The sequence below is a fragment of the Cordyceps militaris genome (genome assembly GCF_000225605.1).
Source record: "Cordyceps militaris CM01 unplaced genomic scaffold CCM_S00001, whole genome shotgun sequence".
NCBI classification, from domain to species: Eukaryota; Fungi; Ascomycota; class Sordariomycetes; order Hypocreales; family Cordycipitaceae; genus Cordyceps; species Cordyceps militaris.
The window spans coordinates 107,172-120,571 of record NW_006271969.1 but is presented as its reverse complement, the minus strand read 5'-3'; the positions used below and the strand labels follow the sequence as shown (position 1 = coordinate 120,571).

General features: G+C 54.3%; 5 protein-coding genes across 5 annotated transcripts; 3 read left to right on the top strand and 2 right to left on the bottom strand.

Moving 5' to 3' along the window:
* Positions 1-1,298: 1,298 nt before the first annotated feature.
* On the top strand, positions 1,299-2,461 carry CCM_00037 (cell surface protein (Mas1); the record flags this gene model as incomplete). Its single annotated transcript, XM_006665197.1, has 2 exons — positions 1,299-1,404; positions 1,467-2,461. The coding sequence occupies 2 exons, from the start codon at positions 1,299-1,301 to the stop codon at positions 2,459-2,461; spliced, it is 1,101 nt and encodes a 366-aa protein (XP_006665260.1).
* A 392-nt stretch (positions 2,462-2,853) lies between these two features.
* On the bottom strand, positions 2,854-5,395 carry CCM_00036 (Zinc finger domain-containing protein, CCHC-type; the record flags this gene model as incomplete). Its single annotated transcript, XM_006665196.1, has 4 exons — positions 2,854-2,929; positions 3,012-4,700; positions 4,754-4,853; positions 5,149-5,395. 4 exons carry the CDS (start codon positions 5,393-5,395, stop codon positions 2,854-2,856), a joined length of 2,112 nt encoding a protein of 703 aa, XP_006665259.1.
* An 870-nt stretch (positions 5,396-6,265) lies between these two features.
* On the top strand, positions 6,266-7,410 carry CCM_00035 (serine/threonine-protein phosphatase PP2A catalytic subunit; the record flags this gene model as incomplete). The annotated part of the gene is made up of 4 exons (XM_006665195.1): positions 6,266-6,281; positions 6,350-6,583; positions 6,646-6,900; positions 6,953-7,410. The coding sequence occupies 4 exons, from the start codon at positions 6,266-6,268 to the stop codon at positions 7,408-7,410; spliced, it is 963 nt and encodes a 320-aa protein (XP_006665258.1).
* Positions 7,411-7,734: 324 nt separating this feature from the next.
* CCM_00034 (rho-gdp dissociation inhibitor) lies at positions 7,735-8,608 on the bottom strand (the record flags this gene model as incomplete). Its single annotated transcript, XM_006665194.1, has 4 exons — positions 7,735-7,865; positions 7,922-7,970; positions 8,029-8,351; positions 8,515-8,608. 4 exons carry the CDS (start codon positions 8,606-8,608, stop codon positions 7,735-7,737), a joined length of 597 nt encoding a protein of 198 aa, XP_006665257.1.
* Positions 8,609-11,022: 2,414 nt separating this feature from the next.
* On the top strand, positions 11,023-12,418 carry CCM_00033 (KilA/APSES-type HTH DNA-binding domain; the record flags this gene model as incomplete). Its single annotated transcript, XM_006665193.1, has 3 exons — positions 11,023-11,086; positions 11,167-12,328; positions 12,385-12,418. 3 exons carry the CDS (start codon positions 11,023-11,025, stop codon positions 12,416-12,418), a joined length of 1,260 nt encoding a protein of 419 aa, XP_006665256.1.
* Positions 12,419-13,400: the final 982 nt, after the last annotated feature.

Genomic DNA, 13,400 nt, shown 5'->3' with positions numbered 1-13,400 from the left:
CATACAGAGATGGGGCTTCAGAGGAGATGCCATCGACACCTACTCCGTACACTAGGCTGTAAAGATGGCCTCGATACATGCAGCAGGGCGATGGGAATCTCTCGACACTTGAATCTTGAAACTGTATTTTTGTTTTGCCACTTGGACTTGTATAGCCTGTATGTGCCGATGTACCGCGCCGGGGCAGTGTCTGTCCCATTTTCCGACTGTCGGCTCCGTAGCATCAATCCGTGTCATTAAACATGGATGACCAACCGCCCTTGTTTTTTTTTTTTCGGATTTTCGGATTTTCGGATTTTCATGAGTTTCCTTGTTTTCTCGTGACTGTTTTCTGTTTCCGTTCTCTGTAGCAGCAAGTATCAGCAACTCCTGGTCCGAGTTTCATCCTCGCCTCTAAAACGAACCAACCCCAGATTCGTACCGCCCCTTGCCAACTTGACTTCACCTAAGCCAAAAAAAGAAAATCCATGTTCCGTTCCGCATAGATTTCCAAGCATATACTAAGCAAACTACTCTATGCAAACGTGGATGCGCTGCGCCCCCCCCCCCCCCCCCCTCCTCATTGGTTCCGACCCCATCAACCTGTCAGATCACTTGTCCAGTTTCAGGGCAAGCAAGGTTCCAACACGACGAGTTATTCCCATCACACACACAATACCACAGTAACGCACCTCTGACCCTACTCGGATGTCTCCGGGCCGTTGTCGATGGCTGTCAAACCATGATGCCCCCCCCCCCCCCATGTCCACCGACGTTCTCGAAACGCCAACTTGCTGCTTCGCCCCTCGTCCATACGACCAATGGACGATGAATCTTCTGTACAAGGTTTTCTCTTCCACTTCCCTAGCAAAACCGTCCCGCCAGAACGACACCCACCACCGAAACTCGTCACAGAATTCCTCCCTTTTTGGTCTTGTATTCTGCAACGGTAACCCCCCGGCGCACCTCGTCTGTCCCCCGGTGACAGGGCCCCCCCCCCTCTCCGGCCGTCGCGCGTGCCGGGCGATGGCTGCCGTCTTAGCCTCGACATGTTTTGCTTCACGGCTCATTCTCCCCTGTATCGCATCACGTCAAGTCTGCCAAGTCTTTCTATATAAGGCAATGAACCTGTCCCGTTGCTAAGTTCTCTTTCTTGCTCATTCAGACTCAAAACTCACAGCCTCCTGCCCTTCCGCTTCCTTCACTTGCATTCTTCATTTAGCCCTGGCGGCTCTGGTATTTCTGTCTTATTACACCATCCTTTTGCAAACCCCTCCTTTTCTTTAATAACCCATATACTTCTCCTTTCACATTTCAAAATGCGTTACGCTTTTGCCTACGCCGCCCTGGTCTCCACGGCTTCGGCCCATGGACTCGTCACCATGATCAAGGGTGACAATGGTGTCATGATGCCCGGTCTCGGTGGTATGTTCAGATCCTGACTCGACACAACAATGTGCACAGTCCGCTAACACACACATGAACAGTCACTGACGGCACACCCCGTGACTGCTCCTCCAACGGCTGCGGCTCGCAGGCTGACACCTCCATCATCCGCAACCGAGACATGCAGCAGAACCCTCTGGGTAAGACGCAGGGTACCGGCCCTGTCGACGCCGCCGTCAACGTGGCCGCCTTCATGGGCACCAGCAAGAACGCGCCCAAGAACAACGGCGCCTCGGCAGGCGTCGGCCAGGAGGACGACCTCTCAGGCCTCCCCGCCGGCGCGGCCAAGCGCCATGAGGAGCGCAAGAATATGGTCAGAGGGCTCTTTGGCGACCTCCTTGGCGGTGCTGCCGGCGGCGCTGGTGCTGCTGGCGGTGCTGCTGGCGGTGCTGCGGGTGGTCTCGGCGGTCTGCTCGGCGGAGCTGGTGGTGCTGGCGGTGCTGCTGGCGGTGCCGCGGGTGGTCTCGGTGGTCTGCTCGGCGGCCTCGGCGGCGGCGGCGGCGGCACCAAGAGTAACCTTGCCGCCGAGAGCATGGTCGCCGACACGGCCGGCATGGGTAGCACCCAGGGCATGCCCACCTCGGACAGCACCGGCACCGTCAGCCTCGTGTACCGCCAGATCAACCAGGACGGCGCAGGCCCGCTGACGGCCGCCGTCGACGGCACCTCGGGCGGCACGGACGCCAGCGCCTTCCAGCAGGCCGAGGTGACCAAGGACGTTCCCGGCCTCGGCATCGGCGGCCTGTCCCTCGCCACCAACACCGACTTCCCCCTGCAGGTCAAGATGCCCGCCGGCATGACCTGCGAGGGCACCGTCGGCGGCGTCAAGAACGTCTGCATCGTCCGCGTCCGCAACAGCGCCGCCGCCGGCCCCTTTGGCGGCTCCGCCGCCTTCACGCAAAACGCCACCGCCCGCAAGCGCGCCATCGCCTACCGCCTTCGCAAGCGCATGGAGATTGCCCGCGAGGCCGTCCCCCAGATCGACTACACCAAGGCTGACGCGGCCGAGGAGCTCGAGGATGAGGAAGACGAGTAAAAAGGCTGCGCCTGATTCTAGGCAAGCCAGCGCCCAGACAAATGTAGAGGCGCAAGATATATCATATACACTGTAATTTCCTTTGAGTCATTAGCTATTTGTTAGTTCTTCCTGTTTCCTTAGTCAATTCACAAAATCTTCTTCAGTCACATCGGCATCCCATCTTCCAACAGTCGAGCTCGCTTTCAAACACAAGAAACTTCATTGCCATGGTTAAGTGTATCGCGCTATTTTCCAGCCACCAACGCCAAAACATCTTATCCCAGAAACAATAGTGATCGTAAAGAAGGAAGGTAGCAAAGAGGGCTGGCAAAGCTGTAAGATGACTTGGAAATTTCCAAAGTCGGCAACTAACAAGAGAAACTTTAAAATATCAAGGTCAAATCATCTCTCTAATAACGGAGGGAGGAAAGAGCAACGTGACGGGTATCGATGAGAGAGTATACCTTCAACCCAAAAACTCCAGTACTTAGTTCAAGGTTCGCTACCATCTCCGACTACGTTTGCATTAGCTAGATAGCTTGGGAAGCGGAAATGAAGACAGTCTTACCTAAATGCCGAATTGGTAGGTTTTCGACGCTTGGCCTTAGGTGGAGCGACTCTCTCGGGCCGACGCCGCTGCTCTGATTCTGTCGACGGCCTGCGAGCTGACACACCTAGCAGCTCCGCTTCGAGTGAGTTGAGATCCGAAGACCGGCTTGAGACGGACGAATTTCTTGATCTGGGCGAACGAGAAGGGCTGGACCGTCGCTGGACCGAGCGCGACCTCCGTCGGTTCAGAGGAGGCAAATCGTCGCTGTCTCGGTGTCTACTAGTACTCCGCGACCGGTCACGGCTGTCGCGGCGAAACCTCTTAAGTGGCCTTTCATCTCTTTCAGCATCTTCTTGCGCTGATGATTCGGATTTTGTTCCATGTCTAGCAGTAGAGCTTCTATCATCACGGTCCCTTTCTTTGTTCCCGTCGACGTCGGAGACATTTCTCTCGGATAGTCTGATGGAATCGAGGGGGTGCCTGGTCGCGCGCTCGTCTGGAGCCTTGGGCACATATGCTTCCACTACCAGGCTGGGCTTTGGTGGCAGCGAAGGAACACTCTGTATGAGGATCGGGCTTGTCTCGGCCGCTTTTGGCGGATTGGAGTCTTCCTTGGGTCTATCGGCAGTTTTGTGCTGATCATGGTGCTCATGGTGCGTCTCGCCATTGTTGTTGGGTCTGCGATCTTCGTTATTGAGTTGAGGCGAGCTCTGTGGCCCCGTGGCCTGCGGTGTGAGCGAATCCTTTGACTGTTGCCGTTGCATTCGCGGCTGGTTCGATCCGTGATTGCCCGCAGAGGAGCGTCTCCTGTTGCTCCCTTGTTTTCCTAGTCTGTTCTGGGGCCCTTGGTGATGTTGAGCACTTGCGTTGCTCTGATGATGATGATTGTTATGGATGACTGGGGGGATTTTCGGGCTTCCATGATTTCTCCCAGGATGGTGCTCTTTAATATCTCTGGGTCTTGTTTGATGGTCATGTTTCCGTTTATTGTTCCTTTGATCGCGCCCGTGGTCAATATCATGAACACTTTTTGGCGGCTTCGGTGGTAGTGCATGAGCAATGTGTGTAGGAGGAGAGGACGCAGGTGGTTTGGGAGGTGAGGATGCTACCTGAGAGGTGTGTGACTTTGGAGGTGACGGAGCAGAGTTTCTGTGAGTCGGTTGTGGTCGTTGATGATGACGCTTTTGGCCGCTGCCAGATCCTTGCGTGTATGATCCGCTGTACGCTGGCCGAGGCGGGAAGAACTGCGGGCTGTCTTGTGTTGAGTACGGATAGCCGCCGTAGTTTTGCGGTGCTGTATGCGGTGCTGTATGCGGTGCGCCATATGTTGGTGAGGGCCCTGGATAGGATGACCGTGGCTGCTGCCCATGATAAGACTCTGGTGGCGGATGGTAAGCGGGAGGCGGGTAGTGATGTCCGTGGCTTGGAGGTGGAGGCGGGGGCAGTGGTGGTTGCCCATGACCTGGAAGGTAATGATATTGTGGCGGATAGTGAGGATGAGTTGGAGGTTGCGGCGGAGGTGCCGTGTAAGAACTATGAGGTGGTGGATATCCAGGAGGCGGCGGGAAATGCGCGCCATAGCCTGTTGGCGGCGGTGGAGGGCCGTACTTGGTGATGATGGGTCCTTTGGACCTTCTGCCATCATTGTGCTGCGCGCGGCCGCTTCCTTGTCGCGTCGCAGAGGCATTCCTCCAAGCCGCAAGGCCACTGTGAAAAAAAAATCAGTACAAGAAATGACGGTCAAGTGAAGGCTGCCTTACGCTGGCGTCTCGCGTGTTGGCTCAGGACAGGCAACAGCCCAGTGTCCCATGCCACCGCAGTTGTAACACTGCGGCTCATCGGGTCGGGCAGACTCGGCGGCTATTTGGTCGGCCATGTTTACAAGACGCAGAAGCTTGATCAAATTCGCGTCCTACAAGCTGTCTCAAGGTCGTGACTGGGTGCGCCGGTGTCAGGGCGTCGCCATCAGGACTTATGGATTGTCGCAAGTAATGGATACTGTTAACAATGTCAAGAACGGCGTGATGCCAAGCCGTCAGGTCTTATAGCAGGCCTTGGTGCAGAAATGAATCGGAATATTTGTGTCTGAGAGAGCGCAGTCGTGTTAGCGAGATGTTGCAGCCTGGCGGTCATGGCTTTGGGGCGTGTCACTCACAGCTGGGCGCAATGAAGTGGGCGACCACCTTGACTGGTGGGTGGCGGCGACAGCACTGGCAAAGCTCACGGCATACCCCTCCCCAAGCGGCATTCGCGAGCGGGAGAGGGCCTCGGGGACACAAAGCCGGAGAGCAGGACGCGGCGAAGAGGCCTTTTTGTGGTGTTGTGAGCTTCAGCGCTTTACTCTCAGCGCTTTGCTGCGCGCGACGTTGGACTACCACGTGAGGTGCTGACGCACGGGCCATGCATGCAGGTAGTGCGTTTGGCTTGCGATCATGCAAACAACTGATTCACAGGTGCCGACATACAGAGAGTGCAGAGAGGGGCTGCTTTTATTATTGTAAAATGTCTATGTCTACATCTATGCTTGTCTCTGCTGGCGATACAAGCCGTGTACAAATGAGTCCTCCGCTTTCGGACACATGGCGTGGGCCTGTCATGTCCACGAGTGAATGTTGAAGCCTGAAGCCCTCTGTAGCACAGCACCAAATTGCAAGCACAGCTGGGAGGAGCGCTAGGCAACTGCACCCTCTAGTAGATCTGCAACTCATCGAGTGAAACATGACGGCCGGCAATGTGCATCGCCGGCCTCGTAGTTACACTATATTTATGTTTAAAAATGGATATTCTTATAACCTGGCCCAATTACATACATCTTGACCATAGCCTAGCGGGTTGCGGCTCCCATAAAGCTCCTGGCCCACTCCGTCCTCATGATGATTTCTCAGCCAAAGCCTGACTGCTTAAGCTCCCACAAACAACCGCTGCACCCCTCGACGGCAGCTCTCGAGTCCTTCCTCCCCCAAGTCGCCTCCTGTCCCGGCACAATGTCTGCTTCGACTTGATTTTACTTCCCCAGCAGCATTGTCTTGTAACCTCCAGCAATCACCCGCACGAACATGTTGGCTCATTTCCAAAGCGCCCCTCCAGTCACGACCTTTGCCTGGAGCCGATCCCGCCACGCCCGACCTCGACGACGAAGCAACCTGCCTCCCTGCGTCGCGACTACTTGAAGGCCCGCGACCGCGTATTTTCTCGTCGATTCGCTCCTCGGTGAAACTTCTCCCCGCCGCTGCAGCTAGCCGTGCCCGCACGACGGCGACGCACCAACTACTATGCCTGGCCTACCGAGTGAGCAGCCAGCCCGCCATCCCTCTGCCTGGCCTGAAGCGACGGCAACTAACCACACCCTCGGACAGCCTCGGTCGATTTGGACGAGTGCATCTCGCGCCTCTATAAAAAAGAGCTCCTGGCCGAATCGGTCATTGAGGCGATATGCGCCAAGACAAAGGAGCTTCTCATGCGCGAGAGCAATGTCGTCCACGTGCAGGCCCCTGTGACGGTTGTTGGCGACATCCATGGCCAGTTTTACGACCTCATTGAAATTTTTCGCATAGGCGGCTATTGTCCGGATACAAATTATCTTTTTCTAGGTACACGTTTGCCGCTGGGCTCGTGCCTCTTGTCGAATTACACGACTGACCATCTGTTGTAGGCGACTATGTCGACCGTGGCATGTTTAGCGTCGAAACCATTTCCCTCCTTGTTTGCTTAAAGTTGCGATACCCCGAGCGCGTCCACTTGATTCGTGGCAATCATGAATCTCGAGGCGTCACTCAATCATATGGATTTTATACTGAGTGCTCTCGAAAATACGGCAATGCCAATGTGTGGCACTACTTCACAGACATGTTTGACTTTATGACGTTGAGCGTCGTGATTGATAACCAAATATTCTGTGTCCATGGCGGTATGAGCACAGGGAAAGTCAACGATTCTAGAACAGGTCTGACATTCAATAGGGCTATCTCCGTCGATACACTCGATTGACCAGATTAAAATCATTGACCGCTTCCGCGAGATCCCTCACGAGGGCCCGATGGCAGACCTTGTGTGGTCCGACCCCGACCCCGACCGAGACGAGTTCTCACTATCGCCGCGCGGTGCGGGCTATACCTTTGGTGCACAGGTGGTGAAGAAATTCCTGGCCGTTAACAACATGTCACATATCCTGCGTGCGCATCAGTTGTGCCAGGAAGGATTCCAAGTGCTGTACGAGGACCGTCTGAGCACGGTCTGGAGTGCACCCAACTACTGCTATCGCTGCGGCAACATGGCGAGCGTGCTCGAAGTCAATAGTGATGGCGAGCGTTTCTTCAACGTGTTTGCCGCAGCGCCGGAGAACGATCAGGTTAAGGACATGCAGCCCGGCATAGACAAGGCTGGCGACGGGAACGCATTACCAGACTACTTTTTGTAAATAATGCAATCGAGCATGCATCTTGAAAATGTTGAAAATGGCGTGTATAATTTATGTAGAATCATTGTCATCATTTGCTGTTTGCGATGAACGCTCAATCCAGATGCTACTCTGTATTGCGATGAAATGCAGGTCTGTATCGTGTGAAGAACATGTCTATATATGTTTTGCGCCTAGAACTGCACGTGTTCATTCTAAATTCGTGTTGTGCAATGCCAGGATATATTGTTGGAATCATAAAATCAAGTACAGTACCATGCTAAACTAACCACTTCCGCCTTTTTATTGATCGTTTTGGACACATCGCAACCTTGTTAAATTCGGCTACCACTCTTTGCTAATGTCGAAGCTCCACTCGAACTGGAGATGGGTCTTTTTATCGTCATCGACGAAGCTGGAGACGGCGTTGTAGTGGCCGCGCGCGAGCATGCCGGATGGAGCCTCCTCCTCCTGGACTGTTCGGGGCGTGTCAGTGGGCCGTTGAGTAGTATCATGTGTTCTTCGGGCGTACATTTCTTGATATAAGTAGGCTGGTTGTCCGTGTTGGGGGCGTAGCTTCCCTATTTGTCACAATATGTCAGCACACGTTTGGGCAATATTCTGCGGGATGGCGCGTACAATCATCTCCGAGTCCTTGGAGACGCGGATGCCCTTGCGCTTGACGACCTGGACGTAGTGGAGGCCGCTGAGGATCTCGTGCTGGACCTTGAACTGGGCGCTCATGGTAAACTTGGCACCCTCCTTGATCTTGAAGGGCTTGTCCTTGAGCGAGGACTCGCTGCCTCGCTGGGACAGGTCGATGGTGACGGGGTCCCGGCTGGGCGAGTGCATGGTGAGGGAGAGAATGATGCAGACGCGGGAGTCCGAGGGGTCTGAGAGGTCCTTGCCGCCTCCGAGGCCGAGGGACTGCTTGTAGCGCTGGAGGGACTCGTCCCCGGCATCTGAACGTTGTTGTTAGTGACGGTTGGCTCGGGAGGAGGGGCACTGCGGGGAAGCGCATGTTGATTGAACAAGGCATCAAGCGCTCTCAATCTTCTCGCTGAGCTCGGGAAAAAAAATCACAACTCGATTACATTTACCGCACCGTATAGCCGCATTACTTACCCATCTTTTCGTACTCGGCGAGGGACTGCTTGGGCTGGGAGAGCTTGTACCCCTGTGTCTCCTCGGGCATCGTGTCGTCGTCGTGGGAAGCCATGGTGCTTGGATATCGATGTGTTTGGGGAGAAATAATGCTGCAAAAAAAGAGAAAAGAAGGACTGGTAGAATGAACGCTCCTTCACCTGTATATATGAAAAGAGAGAAGAGAGAGAAATAACTAGAGTGGCGGTTTTCCTACGAGACGGTGACGATGGAGGGGCTTCGATGCATGAGACGTGGTGGGGGAAGTGTTGATTGGTACGGGCGCCTGATTGGACGGACAGTGCAGATGGGGGATGGCGCGGAGCCAGGGATACGAGAACCGTTGGCTGGGAGGTTTTCTGATGACCAGTGTCGGTTGGTTATTGGTCGAGTAATGACTTTTATTTTTAGAAGAATGCTTGGTTTCAACCAGGCCTCGGATCTAGCCGTTGGCGCCAATTGATTGCATTTTGGTGTAATTTGTTCAGGTTACAGAGAACAGCACGGTGCGACTTGGCCTTGAATGTTGTAACTAGGTAGGTAGGTAGTTAGTGGCAGCTTTTGGTTGGAGGGCAGCGGGGATACTTGCGGTGAAAGGCTGAAAAGGAGGGGTTCAATGAAATGATTATGAGATAACTAGCGTCTGTTTTTGAAGGGGTTTTTTTTTTTTGACGGGGGTTTTTTACGACATTTGCATTTTCATTGTGAGAGAGAACGACGGGAATTTCCCTGACTGGGACACGTGCGCGACGTTCCCCGCTACAACCACAGCCTCGCTCAGCACAGGCCAGACGCAGGCAAGGAAGGGACTGGGGAATTCATGTACACGGGAGTGGACAGGCACGAGCTAATACTGGTACTGACTGGCACATTAGAAGAAGCGCAGATATATGTAGGGTACCAGGATCGACAAGGGTGAGGAGAGGCGCCCAACATCGATGAAGAAGGCGCCTCGATTTGGGCATTATAAGTTTACTAGTTAACTAGCGTTTCGGGGCGGGCCATGGCAAACTGGAGGGTTGGCGGCGGGTACCTAACTACCTATCTAGGGGATCATATTCGTTTTCTAGGTACATATCCGTACCAGTAATAGACAGCTGGCGTTGCTGGTGTGGAGATGGTTGCGAGTCGAAGCAACGGTGAGTAACTGTGTGGTGGTGGTGATGGTGGTGTGGATTGGTACATCTTGTCATTGTCGAGAATGGGAAGCTGGAAGCGGGGGAGGCAGGATGCGACGAGTTGAATGGAAGAACAGAAGAGGTTTGACGAAGCCTGGAATGAACTATCGAGGTGGGCTAGTTATTAGTTAGGCAAGAAGACGATCATGAAGCAACATGCGTGTGCAGACAGGGGCCCACACAAAGTGTAATTGCGAATTGCGGCCAGCTGTCCACTTGCCAGAGCCGACTATGTGAAGCTCTCTCGACTTGTCCAGCCGTGGTGCCAAAGTCGGGGTTTATTATTTGATCAGGGAGCTGCTATATGCTGGCAACTCCGCGCTAGGTTGGTTCGGGAAAGGACGACTGCATTTTCTTATTTTATTACCACTTGATTGATGCGTGAGTTTGCCGCTAACTACCGGTTAATAAATCAATCATCTCGGGCAGCGAGCCAGGAGCCAGCCAGCCCTTCAGGTACCCGCAGCCCACTGGTTGCGCCGCTGGAACGCGCGTAGGGTACATGATATCACATACAATTCTGACGGGGAGACCAGGTACCGACGATTTCCCTCTCCTCGAGGTAGTTTGGAGCGTCTCTCAAGCAGTGACCAGCTCCCACCCACCCAGCTTGCCAGCCAACCAGCTTGCCAGAACCTCCTCTGCACCCACTCAACTCTCATTTTCGCCCGCCCACTTTCAACTCGCACGCCGCAAGGCCCTCGGTCGCTCTGCAACAACTGGCACAACTGGCTCGCCTTGTCTCTCCCACCCCCCAACCCGCCATCGCCAATCCTTTCCCTGACTTTCTCCCGTCTTGCACCCGTCGACGGCGTCGCATCCTTCTTATCCCGTGTTGGCCAACTTTTGCTTCTTTTTTCCATCCCCCCCCCCGCGCCTGTCTTGCTTGGACCATTGGGGAATTGCTCTTTAGCTTTTCTGTCCATTTCCTCCTTCTCTTGCGTTGTTCTCGCGCGCGCGAGCCTCTTCGTTACTTGCCCGTCGCGCCCCGGTTAAACCGCGTTGAGCTTCGTTTTTCTTTGCTCGCCGCCAGCACCACCCCATCTCTTCTACTTCTTCTTTTATTGTACGCCATCAAAGCTTGTTATCCTTCTTCTCGTCGCTTCAACGTGGCACGCAATCGGTCCGCCGCATCATTTGCCACGGTCCGGTTGCGACACGCGCACGCGCGCACCTCCATCCAATTCGCGACTAATCCGCTCGTCTCGTCATCTTTTCTGCAGACACCCGGCTTTGCTGCCCATATCTCTCGCGCTAGCGACATCAGAAATTAGTATATTTGACTTGCGTCACCCGAGACTCCTCCGTCACCATGGCTTCTACCCGAACTCTCCCTGCCAAGCGCAACCCGCTGCTGATAGAGGACATCCCCGAATGTTGGTCGCTTCCCGTTGCCTCCCGTGCGCCCACAACGCCTCGATCGCGCCATGACTAACCGCTTAATACCCGTTTTTAGACTCTGATCTCGTCTCCCGTCGTCGTCTTGGACAGACCAAGCTCACCCCCAAGATGACTGGCAATGATGATGGCGATGCTACCGCCCTAGTAGGCGTTTTCGACTACGCTCACCTTCGTGCCCCTATGCAAAAGGGAATCGTTTCGGGCATCTTCAAGTCGAGCCCCAATAGCTACTTCCTTATGCGCCGTAGCTTCGATGGTTACGTGTCCGCCACCGGCATGTTCAAGGCTACCTTCCCCTATGCCGATGCAGCCGACGAGGAGGCTGAGCGCAAGTATATCAAGTCCTTGCCGACCACTAGCCCTGAGGAGACTGCTGGTAACATCTGGATCCCTCCACAACAGGCTCTGGCCCTCGCCGAGGAGTACCAGATTGCTTCCTGGATCCGTGCCCTGCTCGACCCCGCCAAGATCACCATCTCTCCGAGCAACGAATCTTCATCCTCGCCCGTCCGCAAGATCTCGGCCCCGCCTAAATTTGACCTAAGCAAGGTCGCCCAACCTTTACTTACCCCTGCCGCTTCCGCCACTGGCACTGCCTCTAGACGCTCGCAACGCTCTGTCAGCCCCGCCAAGTCCAGCAGCAGAAAGGCCCCTGCCTCTCCTCGCAAGCGAAGCTCCAAGGCTGCCAAGGCCGCCGCCGACAAGGAAGCTGGGGCTGTCGTGAATGGTGACTCCGAATCTAGCGTTCCCAGGGTCACCGAATTCGAGCCTACCGTCGTTCTACAACCCGTCCAACCTTACGACGACGACGATGACGACGGTATAGTCCGCATTGTCGAGGAGCCCGTCAAAGTCGCCAGGGGTAGTGACAAGAAGCAGACAGTCACCGAAGTTGAGGTGCCTCTACTCACGGCCGGCCAGCCGCCTAGCGCCGAGGAGATTGCCGCCATGGTGGCCACGGCCAAGGAGCAGGTCGAGTCCGCCAAGGAGGCCGACAAGACTGCCGCCGCAAAGTCAGGCGCCAAACCCGAGGCCAAGAAGGGCAAGCGCAAGGCCAGCGATATTACCCCCGCCGAAGAGGGCGCCGATAAGAAGGACGTTGCCGAACCGAAAGAATCGCAACCGCGCTCAAAGAGGGCCAAGACTGACGCCGAGGTGCGCAAGGACAGAGTTAGAAACAGAGCCTTTATTGGAATTGGAGCTACTGTCGCTGTTGGGTAAGTCGGATTAAAGACGTTGGTTTCGAAGAGCAGACTTACTAACACTCTCATAGCGCTCTGGTGCCTTGGCTTGTCAACTTTTTGTAATTAGAAGAGTATATTTGGATTCAAGGGAGAAGGAAGGACTGGAAAATTGGACCTTAGTTTCTCGAAACGGATGCTAGAAGAGGCGGCGTTCCTATCTTGAAGCAGTATGACTAACTATTGGTGATGAGAGGAAAAGGAAACTTGGGACGCGGATCCTTATTTATTCATGTCACTACGTGGCTGCGTTTCCGGTGTTCTTGTTGGTCTTTATTATTTTTCTGCTTTTCTACCGTCGGTTTACTTCTTTTTTTTTGGTCTTCATTTTTTGTTTATAGTTTATTACCCCCCACCCGACTTTCTTTTGTGTGTATTGTGGTTATTGAAGGTTTTTGGCTTTGTCAAGGATATTCCCAGAGCGAGATGAAAGAAAAATACCCCCCCGTTTACAATGGAGCTTGGTCCACTCCTTCCTTGATTGATGGTTTTGATGCTGAGGGTTTGGAGTGAGTCGACGGATTGGTTCTGGTGATGGGTTGTTTAACGTCGGGACATGTTCTCGTGACTCTCCAGTGGTGATGTTCGCGGGAGTGGGTTGGTTGGTGGAGTGAGAAGCTAGGTAGCTTTTTGCACCACATCGGCCAGCAGTGCGAACAGGACTTTATGAAATGAACGAGCAGTCATCCAGAAACGATATTCGTACTTGAAACAACGCATTTGTCGTGATTGCGTCGATGAACTGAGTAAATTGTTTCTCAGCACAGATCCAGGGTAGATAGATTGACTACCCCGTGTTTTCTCCGCACGCCTAAAAAGCTATACCCCGAGCCGAGCTCGCCCAGCTCCACGCTTATTAGCGCCAGCGCCACCATCCTTCCCTGCATTAATGGCTGGTGCCGGCAATGGACGGCTTTGGCGGAGCAACCACAAACGGGCCAAGTCCCCGCGTCGTCAGACGAGACAACCGTCCGTCGCCGCTCTAGCTCTTTTTCTGTTCTCCTCGAACAAGTTCTGTGTCGGTCTGGAGAGGTTGTTGGTTTCATCA